Source organism: Eutrigla gurnardus (assembly GCF_963514095.1).
Source record: "Eutrigla gurnardus genome assembly, chromosome: 24".
NCBI classification, from domain to species: domain Eukaryota; kingdom Metazoa; phylum Chordata; class Actinopteri; order Perciformes; family Triglidae; genus Eutrigla; species Eutrigla gurnardus.
Window position 1 is genome coordinate 13,375,959 of NC_139935.1, and position 20,265 is coordinate 13,396,223.

At 43.0% G+C, this 20,265-nt stretch overlaps 1 protein-coding gene and 1 long non-coding RNA gene across 2 annotated transcripts; both read left to right on the forward strand.

Annotated features, from left to right (window-relative positions):
- Nucleotides 1-639: 639 nt before the first annotated feature.
- On the forward strand, nucleotides 640-20,116 carry LOC311010076 (uncharacterized protein; the record flags this gene model as incomplete). The annotated part of the gene is made up of 10 exons (XM_084004557.1): nucleotides 640-1,379; nucleotides 3,580-3,634; nucleotides 5,557-5,677; nucleotides 11,141-11,173; nucleotides 11,253-11,540; nucleotides 12,827-13,141; nucleotides 13,235-13,519; nucleotides 18,470-18,686; nucleotides 19,364-19,424; nucleotides 20,051-20,116. 10 exons carry the CDS (start codon nucleotides 640-642, stop codon nucleotides 20,114-20,116), a joined length of 2,181 nt encoding a protein of 726 aa, XP_083860683.1.
- On the forward strand, nucleotides 17,121-17,573 carry LOC311009680. The gene is made up of 2 exons (XR_014596675.1): nucleotides 17,121-17,375; nucleotides 17,469-17,573. It is a non-coding gene; the product is annotated as an uncharacterized lncRNA (long non-coding RNA).
- Nucleotides 20,117-20,265: the final 149 nt, after the last annotated feature.

The following is a 20,265-nucleotide window of genomic DNA, read 5'->3' on the forward strand; positions in this document are numbered from 1 at the left end:
CTGTTTGATTTGCAATGAAGATATTTCTGTGATGAAAGAGTATAATGTCCGTCGGCACTATGAGACCAAGCATCAGAGCTACACATCGTACACCGGTGCCGAACGAACACAGAAAGTCAAGCAAATGGCAGCTAGCCTGCAAGCTCAACAACAGTTTTTTTTTCGTGCTAACAAAATACAGGAAAACGCCACAACAGCAAGCTATGAAGTCGCTAAACTTATTGCCCAGCACGGCAAACCGTTCTCAGACGGTGATTTCATAAAGCAGTGCCTCATCAAAGTCACAGAAATAATGTGCCCGGAAAAAGTGCAGGATTTCAACAACGTGAGCTTATCCAGAAATACAGTGGTGCGGAGAATCGAGGACTTGTCAGCTAACTTGAAACTTCAGCTGAGAGACAAAGCTTGTGCTTTTGATTTCTACTCAATAGCATGCGATGAGAGCACAGATGCCACAGACACCGCGCAGCTGTTAATTTTTTTGCGGGGAGTAGATGATAATTTTTGCTGCTTGATATGATGAGCCTAAAAGGCACAACGACGGGTAGAGATATTTTTGAAGCTGTGTCAGAGGCAGTTGAAAAGATGGGACTTCAATGGGACAAGCTCTGTGGAGTAACAACGGATGGAGCTCCGGCCATGACGGGCGAGCGCAAAGGAATGGCATCGATGGTGTGCGCAAAGGTAAAAGAGAGCGGAGGTGAGGCTGTTAGGATGCACTGTATAATCCACCAAGAAGCACTGTGTGCCAAGACTGTCCAGCTGGGCGATGTGATGAACACTGTTGTAAAAACTGTCAACATAATTCGAGCTAGAGGACTGTACCACAGAGAATTTCAAGCTTTCCTATCTGATGTGGATGCTGAATACGGGGATGTGCTCTACCACTCTGATGTGCGCTGGCTCAGCCGCGGCTCTGTGCTGCAGCGGTTTTATTCGCTGAGATCAGAAATCGACCAGTTTTTGAAAGACAAGGGCCGACCTCTTCATGAACTGAGTGACCCTCTGTGGCTGGCAGACCTGGCATTTTTAGTTGATCTTACTCATCATCTGAATACACTGAACAAGAACCTACAAGGCAAAGAACAGCTGGTGCCACACCTGTATGCGCACATGAAAGCCTTCTGTGTAAAGCTCCGCCTGTTTGAGACACAACTACGAAGCTTTAATGCTGCACACTTCCCTGCGCTGTCTGAAATCAAGTCTGCTTTTCCAAAGGCCGACCTTTCTGCTAAAAAGGAGAAATATGTGTCTGTGATTGCATCTCTCGTGACAGAATTCAACCAGCGTTTCCAAGATTTTTCTGTCATTGAAAAACAAATCAAGCTGTTCTCGACCCCCTTCCTGGTGGATGCAGAAGAAGTGGAAGAGAGTCTGCAGTTAGAACTGATTGAAATGCAATGTGATGATTCTCTGAAGAGTCAACATCAGCTTCTCTCCCTCCCTGACTTCTATCAGAGTTTGGATAATGCCAAGTTTCCTCTGATGAGACGCCACGCAAAAAGAATGATGAGCCTGTTCGGCTCAACATACATATGTGAACAAACATTTTCTCTGTTAAATCAGAACAAAAGCAGACTGAGAACCAGAATGACTGATAGCCATCTCTGTGAAGTCCTTCGTGTCTCAACCACCAAACTTTCTCCTGACATGTCAGCCATCCTTCAATCCAAAGGACAGCATCACTGCTCCCACTGAGTGCAATGTTCTTCACATTATAGGTGAGTTAGAAATACACACAGTATTCATGTGTAAATATGTCACCTCTAGTGTGTGGCCCGGCCCTTTGTTTATTTTTCTGTATTTGGCCCTCACTAAAAAAACTTTGGACACCCCTGCATTAAAACGAACGTTAGAATGGGTTTTGCGTGTCCTCCGTTATGTTTTACACGACAAACGGAACGTCGGATTAAACAACACGAACGTCAGTTTGAAGGTAAAACAGTTGAGTCATAATTTCACGTCAAGCGTCTGGAAACAGGTGAACTTGTTGTTACTCTGAGGTTGAGACAACCAGCCCGTCCTCCCTACCACCGCTGTGTGTCTTCACAGCAGCAGAGAGGCTGACAGGAGAGGAGCAGTGACGTCACAGGGCTGCTTAATGCAAGTTTCAGTTGGAAACTTTCCATGGGAATTATCAGGAGTTCATGGGAATAAACCTGGAATTTACAAAACTGAAGGTTGGTCCTGAACAGGGATTTTTAATATAGTTGGGGAAAATATACTTAAGCATAATTTTGACTAAAACGGACAGATTTCATGCAAGTACACTTGAGAGTATGAATACTGTTATCTTATTCTACCGAGAAATGCCACGTGCACCATCCGATTTCACACAAGCTAATGTTCAAGGAAAGTCTTTGTGTGTAAATATTGTGAAAAGACATACGTGAAGAATGCCACAAAACTGCAGCTGCATATTGTAAAGTGCAAATATAATATATGAATATTTCTAAAATTCCCCAGCGTAACTTCCCATGGAAAGTCTTCAGAAAATGTACTGGAAATGTTCTGCCGCTTTGCAACCCAATCTTTGAACAGATACACTGCAATAATTGTCAGTCAAGTTAACTTCTACATGTTAGTCGAAAGTCATTTGGAATATAAATCTTAACTTGAAATGGGAAGTCATATAAACATATTCAAGTTGTTTTAACTTGAGATGGTGAGTTACAATAATGCAGACGTGTGTTTGTGTGACTCGGTAAGGGAAGTTTTCTGGCATTTATAATGTAAAACAGTTATTTGTTTTAACTGATAGTATGAAGTTGTAATAACTAGTGGTTAAAAGTAGGGCTGCAGCTATCAGATCTTTTTGTAATCGAGTAATCTACCGATTATTCCATCGGTTTATCGAGTAATCGGATAAAAATTAACATTGTATACAGCTCCCATATACACATATATGACTATAAAAAGCAATAAAGATAAGAAAAAAAGGAGAGAAAAAAGCTAAAGATGAATGTTTTTTGTTTATTTAAATCTCAACGCAAACAAAGACATCAAAATCACCTAAACTGTTTAAAAATGAACTTAAATTGCAAATTGCCAGCTTGAAATGTCTGACAGTGAGGTCAAAGTCTTTTTACATGCCATTAATAACACCCTCAACTAATATGTATCACACTTTGCACAGTGAAGCCCTTCTAGATCACCCAGGTACAAGATTTAAACACTAAAATAGATTATCATCTTAAAAACTGCTTCCAGGACACCATGGACACCAAAATGGAGCCACAGAAGGGCGATTCCAGGAAATGTGAAGATGCTTCAACAGGACCTCCAGCAAGCAGAGTGATTAGAGAAGTGAGTATTTTGTGCTGAGTTCAGAATAATGGAGTCCCGTTCTCTCCAGGAGGGAGAGCTTGTGAAGCTCGGCTTTCCATCTTGCTTTAATATTCAGAGAATGGTCTCTTTTCAATATCATTTAGATAATCTGGTTTTGGTAAGTAGCTTCTTTTACAGGCTTTTTGAAAAATGTCTAGGATCTCCTCTCCCATTGTAGCATAATTTTTTTTAAAATATTTTGCAGACAAAGTCCCTGATTTGTAAATAACTAAAGTGATCTTGATTCTGCAGATTAAAGTTGTTGTTAAAGGTTAAAAACCCCGTCAATCAAAAAGTCGGGCCGGAGGTAAACTTGGACGGCGTGCCTGTATGTCGATGCTTACTTCCTGATTGCACACACTCTGCCGTCTCGAGCACTAGCGCGTGCACGTGTGTGTCGTTATCAGCTGTATCAGCAGCTCCACCCCCTTCCCCCTCAAACCGCCTCTCCTTCCACTCAGCTGTTATTGCAACATACACTTAATACGTTCAGGCTTTAACAGGCTGACGTTTCCTTATCAGTAAACTGTTACCATGGTAACTGACTCTGTGAAGCTAACCTGCTCGCTGGCAGGTTTTCTTCAACAAATTGAGTTTCTCCCAATCTGTCTCCTCCATTTTGCTGATCCTGAACCAGCTGTGGAAACTTGCAGAGTCCTTTCCTCGTCAACCATCGATATGGAAGCACAAGTGATTCTAGCAGCCTCGCGTCTGGAGAGGATGTTGATTACTTAGTAGAACTCTTCAGTTTTACCTCACCATCCATCACACATCTGAACAATATTCTCCGGCCTTCCATTTCTTTATTTCATATCGTAATCTCAGACCAGATTCTTTGCAGATCTCATTCCAAGTTTCCATCCAGTGAAGTAGCCTACTGTCATTATTTAAACAGTGTAACCATATTTTTTACATTCATTCATATCAGAGGTCTTCAACGGTTTCCAGGCCAAGGGCCCCTTGGCTGATAGTGACACGGTGGAGGGCCCCCTATTACATATCATATTAATCATGTTCCTTATTAAGCCGGGCCAATAATAATGTGTAGTGCAGCCTATAGTGCCATGTATACTGGTACTTTGTAATGATGTATGTATGCAATGCTTAGCCATTAAAATAATAATTGTTGACAGAAATATATATTTACAGAACATATTGTAAATCTATATTGGCATTTCTACATCACAATTTCACATTTACACAACAATTAACATTTTTATTTGCTTATTAGATGTTGTATTAATGTTCATGTGTATTTTTGAACATATTTTAAATTTTGTAAGAAAAAAAGGTTTGGGATCAAATAATGTTGGGGACCCCCTGCTGGAAATCCGTGGACCCCCTATGGGTCCAGGACCCCATGTTGAAGATCTCTGGCCTATATTCATGAATGTTATTGAATTGTGTTCATGAAGCTGTTCATGTTGTTCAGCAAAGGTTCACCGTGCATCAGTTTATGACCGGCTGGTCCCATAACCAGACTGTGAGCCCCCCTCACTCCCTCTCTTTGATTCTGGTTGTAATGTATTGATAAAGCGCTGGATCACTATTGTAAAGTTCACCCTGTATGTCCCTCCTCAGCCACCGTACCTGTCAAAGTTGTTTTCTAGAGTATTTGAGCGCCAGATTAAAGCGGTGCAGGAGGCCGTGACAAAGGTGGAACCCCTCTGGAGGCCGAATGCAGCTAAAATAACACAAACAGTTTCTCATCATCATTTTCCTGCTACGAGTTTGAGGGACGATGTTTGAATTCAGAAGTTAGAAGGAATCCAACAGGAATGGACAGCTCGGAGCTTCCTGCAGAGATCCACATCCACTGAATCTCTTTGGCTTTTGGACTGTTGGTCGGACAAAACAAGACATTTAAAGACTTCACCTCGGATTCTGACAGACTGGGCTGCACATTTTATACCGTTTACTGGTGTTTTATAGACTCAATGATTGATTACTAAAACATTCAATAGATCCATCAACAGTTAATATAAGCTGTAATCCAGTCTCCTCTGAAAGACTTGATGTTGAAACATTGATCAAAGTGATAAGACGACACTGACAGCATTAATCTCATAGGAACATCTCCTGGTTTCCTGGTTGTCATAGTAACAGTCATATAATATGTCCTCAGTAGGCAGATTCTTGTCCGATTAAAAGTTTTTTAGTTTCCCAGAAATGCAGTTCTGAGAAATGTTTTTAAGTAAAGAGTAAAGCTCCACCTCTTCATGTACACAGATCTACATTGAGGACAGCACAGGTCTTTATCAGAGCAGAGACAGACAGGCGGGCAGACAGACGGTCTACCTGCACATCATGGACCCCCTGTTGGTGCTGGTGCTGTTGCTGTGGATCTCAGGTAGGACTCTGCTTTAAAGATGATGTGATATTATTTGTGTTGGATCTCTAAATGAGAACAAACTGCTCACATACATCAACACCGCCAGGCTCCACTCCACGGGGTTTTCATCCAATCAGAGGTTTTCATTCCATTTCAGTCATTTATTATTTCTTTTTTAGTATGTATTACATACATCAATCATGTTTTCCTTGCTTTTGATCACAGGGAAGTAGGGCTGTCGACAAATATTCTAAATTCGAATATGTATTTGAATAGTTGTTAAAAACAGAATTTCGAATGTGAAAATTAATATTCAAATCATATGTAAAAAAACAACAACGGCGGTGCAACTGTCTGCTTTGCGAGTGGGCGTGCGCCTGAGGTCAGGGAATGTCTGTTCTTTACTGTAAAACTTCAATTAATGTTAATAATATTAGTTTCAACCACTGATGAATCCTGACATATTTAGGACAAGAATCACAACCTTAAATTGCTCTAAACTCTTGATCAGCATTTGTTTATTGTTGTCGTTCATTTAAACCGATATGTGGAGGGAGGGAGGGGGAGGGAGAGAGAGCGAGGGAGGGAGGGAGGGAGGGGGAGAGAGAGAGAGAGAGAGAGAGGGAGGGAGGGAGGGAGGGAGGGGGGGAGAGAGAGAGAGGGAGGGAGGGAGGGAGGGAGGGGGAGAGAGAGAGAGAGAGAGGGAGGGAGGGAGGGAGGGGCAGAGAGAGAGTGAGGGAGGGAGAGAGAGAGAGCGTGATGGAGGGAGGGGCAGAGAGAGAGTGAGGGAGGGAGAGAGAGAGCGTGATGGAGGGAAGGGGTGAGAGAGAGTGAGGGAGGGAGAGAGAGAGAGCGTGATGGAGGGAGGGGCAGAGAGAGAGTGAGGGAGGGAGAGAGAGAGAGCGTGATGGAGGGAAGGGGTGAGAGAGAGTGCGAGAGAGAGAGAGAGAGGTCTGCTTGTCCATCAGTTCATTTCCTTATTTTTGGAGGTAATATGTTGTTAAATATGTTTAAACTTAAATAAATTACCAATACAAGTAGTTATGTCTCGTTGTATTAATTTGTCCTGTTATTGACGTGCCTAATGCACAACCAGAAATATGAATATGTTTGAATATATGTGTTTTTTTAAAGGGAATATTTGAACGTCATTTTAGAGTAATTTTGACAGCCCTACGGGGAAGTAAACTGCTCACATACATCAACACCGCCAGGCTCCACTCCACGGGGTTTTCATCCAAATGAGAGGTTTTCATTCTATTCCAGTCATTTATTATTTCTTGTTTGTTTGTTTTTTCAGAGTATTTCATACATCAATCATGTTTTCCTTGCTTTTGATCACAGGGAAGTAAAAAGCAGTTCATCCAGAACAGGGAGGGCAGCTTTGATGAAAGGGAGGGACACACAAATGTTCACCTCACGACCAGAGGACCAGATATATCACTATACACTTCCACCATTATAACCTTGTCACTTCATTGGCCTACTATAGCTCACTCATTTAATAAATACAACAACATATATACTAGCAATCAAAGTTTATTATACCAATTTTAAAAAAATACAGATGATTTGGCTCTCAAGAACACATGACCCAGACAAGGCTCCCTAGTGGGCCAACATTTTTAACATTAATATTTTCATAAGAAAAATGTTGTGAACTTCACACAGAAACAAACATTACTGAGTCATATATTATTTCAGTGCAAACATATCTCTTTGTATTTTCTTCTCTGCCCTTACATTCCATAACATTTTTAAATTATATTTCTCAAACATGTTATCCTCTGTAAAGTTCTCTGCTGCTCTTAAACTGCAGTTTTTAGATTTCAGCTTTGTACTTCAGGAGCATCTTTGTGCCTCTCTTCACAACTACTTCCCTGTATTCGGACGGTTGGATTTATGGCCCTATAGCTCCCTCTAGCGGCTGACAGACTGAATTACAGCTGGAGTTCAAATGACATGCTTTTTACCAACGACTGTGAAACCAATAATATATTCATTTTTATAAATGGACACAGATTGTGTACACATGTACATGGATAATTATATATAACTATAAAAATAAAACATTGGAGAGGAGGGGATAAGAATCAGGTTTTTCCCAACATTAGAACAAGTGAAATAGAGCAGGGGTGTGTGGGAAAATAATACATGAAAAGAGAAAACACCTTTGTAGGGAGATTGTCTATCAGCTTTTAAAATGACCGTTCAATTAGCTGAGGACACTTTCATATTTAATCCGTTACTTCCCTTAGATCCGTCTGTGTCTTTTAATGAAGGAAACCCATTTTGACCATATTTTTTGTGAATTTATCCATTTGTATATGAAGTTAAAGGTGATTTTCTTCCCATTCAGTATCTATCATTAATCATATCTGTCCATTCTTCTACTGTGGGAGGGTTGGGCTGCAGCCAGTGTCTACTTATGTTTTTCTAAGCTGCAGTTATCATTGTTGTAAATAAGTATTTGTGAAATGAATGTTTTGAAGTGGTTACATGTATTATTTCTACAATCACTGTATGTATATTCAGTAAGCATCTCTCTGTGCAGCGGTTGGTGTTGTTAGTCCGCCATATATTCAGACTTGTGACAAACGATGCAGCATGTGATCAGTGTTACTGTGTGTAAGTCCATCTGATTGATCATCCTCACTGTTTCCTGTTCACTCTGTGTCAGAGCTGCATTTAAATGCTGCTGCTTCACATTAAAACACCTCAACTACATAAACTTTTATTGTGGAGGGGTCACAGGAAACACAATAGTTGTGTCTAAATTCAGCGGCTGCATCCTTCAGAGAGCACAGCTGACGTAGAACGTGAAGGCCGAGACGGTCTGATCTACAGAGGACTTCCTGTTTGAGTCACCAGCTGTTCCCGCCCTCACACTTTGCCACTCCCGTTGCTTAGCAACCAGCTGCTGTTGACCCTAAAGCACAAAGAAGACGTAACTAACTGATCTGATTAAAATGGAGCCAGAGATCATAATTTGTATCCTTTTTATTTGATATTATGATGGTTCAGGCTGAGAGAGGAACATTGTCAGGTAAATTAAATAACATTAACATTGGTTAAGCTGTGCACTTTAAATTTAATCCCATCGGTCACTATAGTGACCATGAAAACATTTTCAGTTAACAGGTCCTAAAAACATTACTGAATATTGTATCGATCCATTTCCAGAAAGTATTGAAGTAATAAAACCTCTCAATGACATATGTGCAGTGTTGCATGTTTAGTGTAAATGTCACATGACCAGAGCTGATTACTTCCTGGTTGCACCTGTAGAGGAGGATGGCTGCATGAAAGCTCCGACAAAACAAGCTTAGTAAAGTATGTTAATATGAAGATAAGACTAATATTTCTGGTTCACATCATCTTTAAGATGTTTAGTATTGATATATGTATTTACAATCACTCAACTCTGTTCACTGAAGTCACAGAATGAAGAAACATGTTGTGACCAGTGGGATAACACAATGTACAGTATCTAGATGTACATGTACTTGTTTGGAGTTCTTTATTAGGAATAAGCCCTTGGGATATACCATCTCGTTTTCCAGGGGGTCCCGAACAACATGAATACAATGAAAACACAATTTAGACAAAACATTGAACAGAAACACACGGACACAAACAGAAACATGTCATTAATTAAATAAGAAAAAAAAGATGGGAAGATACGACTCATAGAGAAGTATAACAGACGATCAAAGAAAATAGATGATTAATAAGTGACATTAGTGATCAGACATGATTGTGTTAAGGACATGAACAAGTAATCCTATCATGAGAAGACAGGGCATTCTTCAACTTGTACACATACAGAGTTGTTGTTCTACCTAACTTTCTCTTCTGTCTTCTAGTTGAACTTACACACACTAACATGCTGCATATGTTGGACCGAGGGGCCCGCCCACACAAGGCATGCAATATTACAGCTAGCCCTCAACATGAGAAAGATGCTGTCCTCAGTGATGGTGATAGTGATGGGTCAGATATGGACTATGAGGGGGAGACACACACACACACACACACACACACACACACACACACACACACACACACACACACACACACACACACACACACACATAAATATATACATGTATATATCAAAGTTTAGTTTGATGCTTTCCTCTTCTTGAATGCAGAATACCTCTATCCTGAATAACCCCTATATTGTAAATGAATCATGTGACTGGCCTACAGATTAAATATTACAATGTTACAATGAATGCACTAAAGTAATATTGAACTAAAGTACAAGATAAAATGTTAGAACAAAGTTAGAACATGAAGGTTTCAATACATTTTACAAAAGTCACAATGTTACAATAAAGGAGATGTTTTGAGTTTGCTTTCTGTATTCATATCGGTGATGTATGAGGACTTTTGATATGTAAAATAGTCACACTAGCATGTGATGAAGTATTTTAGTGGCGATGATGGAGATGCTGCCAGAAACAGAGTTTTACATTTTAGAAGTATTTTATAAGACTGTGAAGGAGAAATATGCTAACATAGACATTATCCCACCGGTCACCTTTGTGACCATAAAACACACTTTTCACCTAATTTTCCATGAAGATTTTCAAAAGTAATGATTGATTATTGAAAAGGGTTAGTAATGACATATGATTTGGATATTTCCATGTCTGGGAAAAATGTGGGATTAAATGGGTTAAGCTAACATTAATGTTAACTTTAACTAATTAATGTAGTTTATATGGCTGCAGGCCCATTTTCTCTAAATCACAACTTAAAAAGAAGCTAAGCTGTCTGTCTCTCTCCTGTCTCCCTCCATCATCTGCTGTCTGTCTCTCTCCTGTCTCCCTCCATCACCTGCTGTCTGTCTCTCTCCTGTCTCCCTCCATCACCTGCTGTCTGTCTCTCTCCTGTCTCCCTCCATCACCTGCTGTCTGTCTCTCTCCTGTCTCCCTCCATCACCTGCTGTCTGTCTCTCTCCTGTCTCTCTCCATCATCTGCTGTCTGTCTCTCTCCTGTCTCCCTCCATCATCTGCTGTCTGTCTCTCTCCTGTCTCCCTCCATCATCTGCTGTCTGTCTCTCTCCTGTCTCCCTCCATCATCTGCTGTCTGTCTCTCTCCTGTCTCCCTCCATCATCTGCTATCTCTCTCTCTCTTGTCTCCCTCCATCATCTGCTGTCTGTCTCTCTCCTGTCTCCCTCCATCATCTGCTGTCTGTCTCTCTCTTGTCTCCCTCCATCATCTGCTGTCTGTCTCTCTTGTCTCCCTCCATCATCTGCTGTCTGTCTCTCTCCTGTCTCCCTCCATCATCTGCTGTCTGTCTCTCCTGTCTCCCTCCATCATCTGCTGTCTGTCTCTCTCTGGTCTCCCTCCATCATCTGGTCGCAGTGGTCACATCGACCAGATATTCGCTCTCTTCAACATCATTTGAAAACATGTTTGTTGATTTTATTTCATTGAATGAAAACAATATATATGTTTGTGTTTCTCCAGGACTCCAGGTTGAAGGAAATCACAACTCAACAGGTAAATAGAGAAATTAACAAGAGAGAAAGAAAGCAGAATCTTCACTTCTTTCACTGACGACTCTCTTCTTTCTGTTCAGAGCCTGATGATGTCAGGTTGGTGGGAGGAGCCAGTCGCTGTGCTGGAACACTGGAGGTGAGACAGGGAGACTGGAGACCAGTGGATGGCTATGACTGGACCCTGAAGGAAGCAGCTGTTGCCTGTAGAGAGCTGGACTGTGGCTCTGCTGTTTCTTTAGGACGGAGAAAGGAGTCCTCAAGAAGACCTGTGTGGAGGATCTGGTCTGACTGTGTTCATTCTGGATCCACTCTGAGGGAGTGTGCAAGATCAGACTACTCTTCCTCCATCCTGAATCTCACCTGCTCAGGTAAGCCCCTCAGTGACATCATCTATGACATCATCAGTAATGTTGCTGTGTGTCACGGCTGCAGGCTGTGGTGTTCTAAACATGTTCTGGTGTTACAGTTTATTTCAATTTCTTTGGCTCATCTCTTGAAACTTTGTTAATATTCTCAGAACCTGATTTGTCTAAATAGCTTCCATGTTCCAACACAACACCATAACTCACCTGCAAAAGGTCAGAACTCACTCAAAACATTGAAGTCGTGCTTCAAAACAAAGTTAGTGTCTCATATAAAAAGTCTCTGCCCTCCAAATGAAAAGTTCCTTTGACCTCATGGAAACAATGGTGGTCAGAATGTTTAGATGTTTTTCAGGACGGCAGTGGAGCCTGGAAATGTTCCTTATATCCACATTTCAGGTTTGTCCTATTTCTTTAGTTGACCCTGAATGTTTCCTCTACTAGAATGTTCTGTTTGTCCAGTGAACTGAACACTAAACTGAATACTATCCACATGCTGATTTCATCAGTACAAGTTTCTTTTACAGTATTACACACTGCACTCACGTTTCCATGGAAACGGTTACAGTTGCCCTGTTCATGATGTACCTGAGCAGGTTCCTCCATGTTCAGACATTGTGGTTATTCTGTTGTAGTCCAGCTCTATAAATATGTTTGGTAACAGCCGTACTCATGAATAGCACCTGTCAGCTGACTGGAGATGACGTGTGATTGGTTGATGTAAGATGGGACAAACTCCTCATTGGTTAGTGAAGTTCAAGTTTCTCCTGACAGACAATTTACCAGTTTAGTGGACGTTAGAAAATACTCCATAGTACATAATGATATTCATGGTATATATGCTGACACATTTAGACAGTTGAATGGACTATTGTACATGTGATGACTCACACCATGAAAGAATTCATACATGTTTTGAAGAGAACAACTATTCAACTGAGAAGCAACATAATCAGTTTTGATCAGCAAGATATGTTCAGTCATTAATTGTAGATAATTGTACTCATTTGCATATATGTGCTAAAATATTTGCAATTCCTCTAAAAGAATGAGAAATGATAATCTGTTGTGAAGCAGTGGCCAGTGGTTTGGAGGTTTACACATGTTGTTTAGAAAATATTCATTATCTTTTGAGAATTGTGGCAAAGCAATTGAGAAAAACTGTAAATGATGAACTGATGGTGGAATTGTTTTGAGTCCAGTTTGAATCACTGAATAGTTTCATGACATCTTTTTCTCTGGTGTCTGGTGTCTTTTCTCTCTCTCTATTTGATCTTCTATCATCTCTCCAGACTCTGTCAGGCTGCTGAATGGGACTAGTCTGTGCTCAGGCAGACTGGAGGTGAAGTCCAACCAGTCCAACCAGTGGTGGTCCTCAGTGTGTGAAGCTGACTTTGACCAGCAGGATGCAGAGGTGGTCTGTAGGGAGCTTGGCTGTGGGGCTCCTTCAGTCCTCCAGGGGGCGCTCTATGGAGACGTGGGGGCTCCAACGTGGACCAAAGAGTTCCAGTGTGGAGGCCATGAGTCTGCTCTCCTGGACTGTAGAAGCTCAGGCTCAGATAGAAACACCTGCTCACCTGGCAAAGCTGTTGGACTCACCTGCTCAGGTAGAAGAGGAGCTGCAGCTTTGATCTGGTTCATTTCTGTTCTCATCAAACTCACTTTGCTCTTTGACTGACGACTCTCTTCTTTCTGTTCAGAGCCTGTCAGGTTGGTGGGAGGAGCCAGTCGCTGTGCTGGAACACTGGAGGTGAGACATCAGGGAGACTGGAGACCAGTGGTTGGCGATGTCTGGACCCTGAAGGAAGCAGCTGTTGCCTGTAGAGAGCTGGACTGTGGCTCTGCTGTTTCTGTAGGATGGAGAGAGGAGTCCTCAAGAAGACCTGTGTGGTGGATCTGGTCTGACTGTGTTCATTCTGGATCCACTCTGAGGGAGTGTGCAACATCATTCTCCTCTTCCTCCATCCTGAATCTCACCTGCTCAGGTAAGCCCCTCAGTGACATCATCTATGACATCATCTATGACATCATCTATGACTGAGATTTTCAAACTGGGGCGTGCCATGCGGTCGCATGGCTACTATTGGCTAAATGTTCCCATCCAATCCTCGCTCACTCTCCTGCTCCTGCTCACGTCTCGTCCCGACTCACTTCCGCGTTTGAAACTACAAGCGGACAAGACGCTTGTTGCCCTGAGCAGTTCAGGTATGGAGCAGGGCTCTCAAGTGTTTAACTGAGTTCACAGTGAGATTTTGGCTGAGGCTGCGGCGTCAGCGTGGAGGGGGGGGGGATTGTGGCGAGCGATCATCGAGCAGTTTGGGATCGGGTACGTACTGCAGTCGGGGTGAGAGAGAAATCCGACCGGCACCTGCTGCATTTACACCGATGTTTCATCATTCGTGGCCGTAATAAACACTATTACTGCTTTGTACATGTTGTGGAAGTCCCGGACACACCGGGAAACTAAACGGCGTCCTGTCTGAGTACCCGGCGGGAGATGTTCCCATTCATTGTCTATGTAAGAAGCCATGCAATGTCATCGCGGAGCGCCGAGTTTCGAGAGATGGCACTGCCGCCCGCAAGCTCTCGATAATCTTTTAAACTGAGCGTTGTCGATCTAAAATAAAGACAGATTCAGCAACTGCATAGCTTATTTATTTATTATAAACACGTTTCGGTGAACTATTTTTGTAAAATAAGAGGGAGGTGGGAGGCTGCGAGGGGAGAACGATACGAGCTCAGAGGAGCACAGAGGGGAGGGGTGTGTGTGTGTGTGGGGGGGGGGGGGGGGGGCTTTTTTCAAACTTTTCATATCGTAGACTACAGCTTTAAACTTAAGTTAAATCCTAGTGAATCTTAAAACAAGCCATTGCTGGTCACATTTTTTTAAAATCATTTTCAAATCTTTTTATGCTCCTTTTCTAACACCTGTATGGGTTTTTTTTAATTCTCCCTGTTCTTCATCACGATCTTTTTTAATTTTGGATGACAGAGAAATTAACTTCCCCCTCAGCACAACTTTTCCCGCTTCCCATAAGGTTGATAATGAAACTTCCCCATTATCATTATGTTCCATATATTCGTTCCAATCTTTTTTCTTTGAACTATCTCTGGGTGATTCAGAAGCGAAATATTCATTCTCCACTGTTTAGGTTGTTTTTGGTTCACTAAATTTATTGACATAACCACTGGACCATGGTCTGATATTGTTATACGTTCAATGTAGCAGTCTATAACTTCATAGGCATCTCTTTTTATCACACAAAAAAAATCTATTCTGGAGTAGCCTCTGTGGACCTTTGGGGAAAAAAAGTGTAATCACGCTCTTTGGGGTGTTTTTGACGCCATATATCTACCAGCCCCATTTCCTTAATCATGTTGCACAATACTGACTGGAACTCATTCCTTTAGAGCATGGGTTCCCAAACTCTATCAATGTGGACCTCCCTTGTGAAAACGGTGACACCACCGCTCTGCTTTAGAGGCCTTTTCCTGCAGTCTGGTACTCATTTATCGTTTTTCTTTGCTTTCTCAGCTAATTATTAACAGGTCTGGTGGAGCTGCGAGTCTACGCGTCTGTCTACTCAATCGCTTCACCCGGAAGTCGTGTTCTTTCTTTTTATTGGTTTTAACCTACATGTCACCTGTTGCTTTTACTATTCTTTATTTATCCTTTAGCTTTTTATTGACTTGTCTGATAGATTCTAACTAATTGGTTGCTTCTTTTTATGTATTTTTACTCTACTTTTTAAAGGTTTTGATTCACATGCATCATTGATCACATCTGGTGCTTTTATGCACACAAGGGCTGAAGTTGGGTCTCAGCTTTGGTCGGGACACTGCCCAGCAACCCCACTGTCTAGCAGCTACGCTACTACTTACTCTCTGGGTGGGGAAATAGCTTCGGATGTCTCTTTTCTTTGTCCAGACCTGCAAACTCAGAGGGGCTGAAAAAGGTGACAGATTTGCTTAATAAACCTGAGTAGGGGGGTTTGGGGGCATCTCCCCCCTAGAAGATTTCTCTGTGGTTTTATCACATAAATGAAGCATTCTGGTGAACTCTGAGAAGAAAATAAGGGAAAAGACAAGATTTTCTTCAGGTAAAAAAACAAACAAATGTAGTAACAGATCAACAACAATAAGCACACAAACACTTACGACAGTACATGTAATCATACAAACCCAGCAGAGGCTCTGAAGCAATCATTCATCAATCTAATTATACTTAAAGTACTCATACATATGCATACCAAGTTCTAAAAGCACGTAGGACATATCTCAGGACCTACAGACACCCTGTGCTCAAATAAAGTATCCTCAGTAATTATGAGACATGGGATGGCTCTAATTAATTTCTTGTCTCAACCTTTAGCCAGGCCCAGCTCCATCTGCACCTCAGCCCTGACGCTAGCTGTGCTACATAGATAGCGTCTTCCTCTTTGAGCTCTCATTCTGGAAAAGAAGTGTCCAGATATTATCTGCTGAGTCAGCGCTCCTTCTTCATAATGACCTCTGAACTGACGTTGATTGTAGGCTAACGTTAATACACAATTCAGTCACGTTAGCTGACGTGCTAACTAGCTGACCAGCTTTCATTATAAACTTGTTGGAAAAGGTAACGTTAGGAAAAAGGAATCACGACACACTTAAAGTTCATTTAACATTAAACAGCGTATTATATCGTTGGCAGATAACGAGACTTACCTCAAAGCGAGTATCATTGAAAAGTGAAGAAGACGATGATGCCGTTATCTTGACGTTCCACCAAAGATATTTTATTGTGAAGGAGATCACACTCTGAAACGCCAATAGTCTCACTCCAGTCTATGTGAAATTATGCCAACGCCCCCCCCTTGGATCTACACGATTCACGTGAATGACATAATTGGACTGAAAACGGTGAAAAACATTCTATTCAATGCATTATGTAAAAGAACATTCTGTTATATTAAAATATATCAAAATATTGGTTGGAACAAGTCTGTCTTTCCCAAACGTTGGTTGTGACTTGTCCTTATCGTCCCGATGCAAACTTCCGCCCTCGTGCACACATCAAACTGTGCAGCTCTAATGTGATCATCACAGGTTAGCGGCTGCATGAGGACCATGAGGGAGAACATGGACGTCCCCACTATTCTGCAACAGCAGTGCTGTGTGAAGAGAGTGCAACACATTTCTTTGTCACACGGCTGATATGGTGTTAACGTGGCACAGTTGGTGTCTCCCTGCCTTATTACGTGGAGCATCCACAGTTAGTGAAGTGTTGTGTTGTCTGCTTGTGGACCTCGGTGTCACAGTGGGACAGAGACCACATCAGCTTCACCCTTAAGCCACGAGGACACGGGAATGTGATGGAACATGGCTGCAGGCTGTGGTGTTGTAACCATGTGTTCTGGTGTTCATGATGAACTGATGGTGGAATTGTTTTGAGTCCAGTTTGAATCACTGAATAGTTTCATGACATCTTTTTCTCTGGTGTCTGGTGTCTTTTCTCTCTCTCTATTTGATCTTCTATCATCTCTCCAGACTCTGTCAGGCTGCTGAATGGGACTAGTCTGTGCTCAGGCAGACTGGAGGTGAAGTCCAACCAGTCCAACCAGTGGTGGTCCTCAGTGTGTGAAGCTGACTTTGACCAGCAGGATGCAGAGGTGGTCTGTAGGGAGCTTGGCTGTGGGGCTCCTTCAGTCCTCCAGGGGGCGCTCTATGGAGACGTGGGGGCTCCAACGTGGACCAAAGAGTTCCAGTGTGGAGGCCATGAGTCTGCTCTCCTGGACTGTAGAAGCTCAGGCTCAGATAGAAACACCTGCTCACCTGGCAAAGCTGTTGGACTCACCTGCTCAGGTAGAAGAGGAGCTGCAGCTTTGATCTGGTTCATTTCTGTTCTCATCAAACTCACTTTGCTCTTTGACTGACGACTCTCATCTTTCTGTTCAGAGCCTGATGATGTCAGGTTGGTGGGAGGAGCCAGTCGCTGTGCTGGAACACTGGAGGTGAGACGGCGAAACTGGAGACCAGTGGATGACTATGACTGGACCCTGAAGGAAGCAGCTGTTGTCTGTAGAGAGCTGGACTGTGGCTCTGCTGTTTCTGTAGGACGGAGAGAGGAGTCCTCAAGAAGACTTGTGTGGTGGATCAGGTCTGACTGTGTTAATTCTGGATCCACTCTGAGGGAGTGTGCAAGATCATTCTCCTCTTCCTCCATCCTGAATCTCACCTGCTCAGGTAAGCCCCGCAGTGACATCATCTATGACATCATCTATGACATCATCTATGACAGCTGTGTTCCCTGTATGTTCCTTCCTCTGTCCCAGTGACAGTCAGTGGTTTCCACTGAAGTGGGCTGGTTTCTGGAAGCTTCAGACCCTCCATAGACTGCTGAGCTTCACCTGGCAGACCTGTGACATCACTTCCTGTTTCCACAGTGTGTCTTGATCTCATTCTAATATTTAACGCTAGATCGTGGGCTATAAGTCTCATGTTGTGCAATAAAAGTGTCCAACATATCTTTTGTGTTTGATAATCATAATAACCATAATTATAACAACAATAATAAAGGTTATTTATAGCCCTTATCAAAACAAGTAGTTACATCATGCTTTATGAGGCAGACATCAAAAGAGGAAAGGAGAGAATAAAATGCAACATACACACATTTCCAGATATTTATGAACAAATATTAATAAATCCAAATGAATTCTTTAAAAATATATCAATCTGAACGTGTTCACAAACTACAGGTAGCATCTAACAGGATGTAACTGTTTCTATGACTTCCTGTGACGTCTATGAAGGCTGCTGGAAAGTGTTGGACTGGACGGCAGCTTTTAGGCTCCGCCTCCTGCTGCTGCCGCCTGATCTCCTCTACTTTCCAGGCGAGGAGCAGTTCATCTCCAACGAGCCTCATGTGACCGTTCATCATCTCTCTGTCTTTACAGACCTGCTGCTGCAGCCAAACATCTCCGTGTCCTCCTCCATGGATGGGGTCTCCGAGGCCCAGCAGCAGGGGTTTCAGGCGTTCAGGGGCTCCACCTTCATCGTCTTCTGCTCCGTCCAGCCACACTACCCAGGAGGCTCCTTCCAGCTCACCTTCACCTCCTCCAACTCAGCACACAACTACACCCAGCCAGCTGTCAATCACACTGCCCACTTCCTGTTTCCTGCAGCAGAGCCCGCCCACCAGGGACGCTACAGCTGTGTTTATCACGTCCATGTTCTTTCTCATAACCTCTCCTATGAGAGCCGTCTGCTCTCTGTCACTGTCGTAGGTAAGCTGACTGTTCAATTCCTGATTAGCATGACTGGAAGAAGTGAAATGTAATATTCTTTTAGATTTAGGTTTAATCCCACAGACACAAAAAGAATGTGGCTGCAGCTGAAAATGAAGCAGAAGAATATTGTGCAAACAGGCAGCCTAAGACATATGGTTTTAATCTGATGCCAGATTGCCAGTCTGCCCATGCTCGGCAATAAACTCCTTTCTGATTCTGATTCTGAACATCGTGTCCCGACGTCAGGCTGCTCCAATCAATGTGCTTCCATATCTATTAGGTGGAAGTTTAGGTTCACTGTCTTTGTGGAACAGAGGACCCAGAGTGTCCCTCTTCTCAGGCTTAACAAACTCAGAGTTTGAACTAAACCTGCTTTCTGGAATCCAGCCCTGATCTAGTGAACAAAGTGAAACCAGGTCTGTAAATGACAGCAAACAATGGACTGGAGGACAGAATGCCAGGTCCCTAGTTTGTGTTGAATGGCAGCTGTTGGAGTCATGATGAGTCATGTGATGACTGTCCATGTGTTTGATCATCAGATCTGAGACCTGTCATCATCAGATTGGTCACCGTGCCGCTGATTCTGCTGTCGGCGCAGGTCGGCCTTTACTTCTACTGTAAGGTACTGACACATGTCTGTTGTTGAGAGCACTGACTCAGTCTGTGTTCATTGACCTGGAGAGAGGAGCCATGCAGGAAGTCACATGTCTGTGTGCTGTCACGTCTCTCCAGGCCAGCAGGGGGCAGAAGCCGGGCAGACGGGAGGACGTGGAGCCGGATTATTACAACCTGGGCGTTGGTGCAGCTGAAGGAGGGCCGACTGAACAGGAAGGAGCTCGGGGAGCAGAGTAGCACCTCCAAGGAGCTCCTCTCACATCCACATGGGTTTCTAACACACCGACACCAGCTCATGTTCATACGCATGTTCCTCTGGAAATATGACTCATCACATTTCTACTATATTGTTATTACTCTGACATGAAAAGATGTCCATGTTGAAGTGAAGGGTTTGGAGCTAGGTGCTATCTCTGAAGCGTGAGGATCTGCTGGTGATGCTTCTGTACCTCTTCCCTGAGGGTAAAAGAGTGAACAGGTGATGTGCTGGGTGGGAGGGGTCAGTGGGGATGTTTCTAGCCTTCCTGATGATTCTGGTGTCATAGTGTGAGGCGATGGTAGGCAGACTGCAGCCAATGACCTTGGAGGCTCTGTGCACTACTTTCTCTCTGTTGCTAACCCAAATGTCCTCAGCTGACGGAGGAAGTGGAGTCTCTGCTGGACTTTGCTGACAATGACACTGATGTACAGGTCCCATGAGAGGGGCTGGTGTATGGTGGGACCTAAGAAGCAGAAGGAGGAGACCCTCTCAACAAGCTGGCCATAGATGGAGAGGGGGAGGTGTTGGGCTGCCTTCTTTCTGAGGTCAACCATCAGCTCTTTGCTTGTAGATGTATTGAGGATGATGT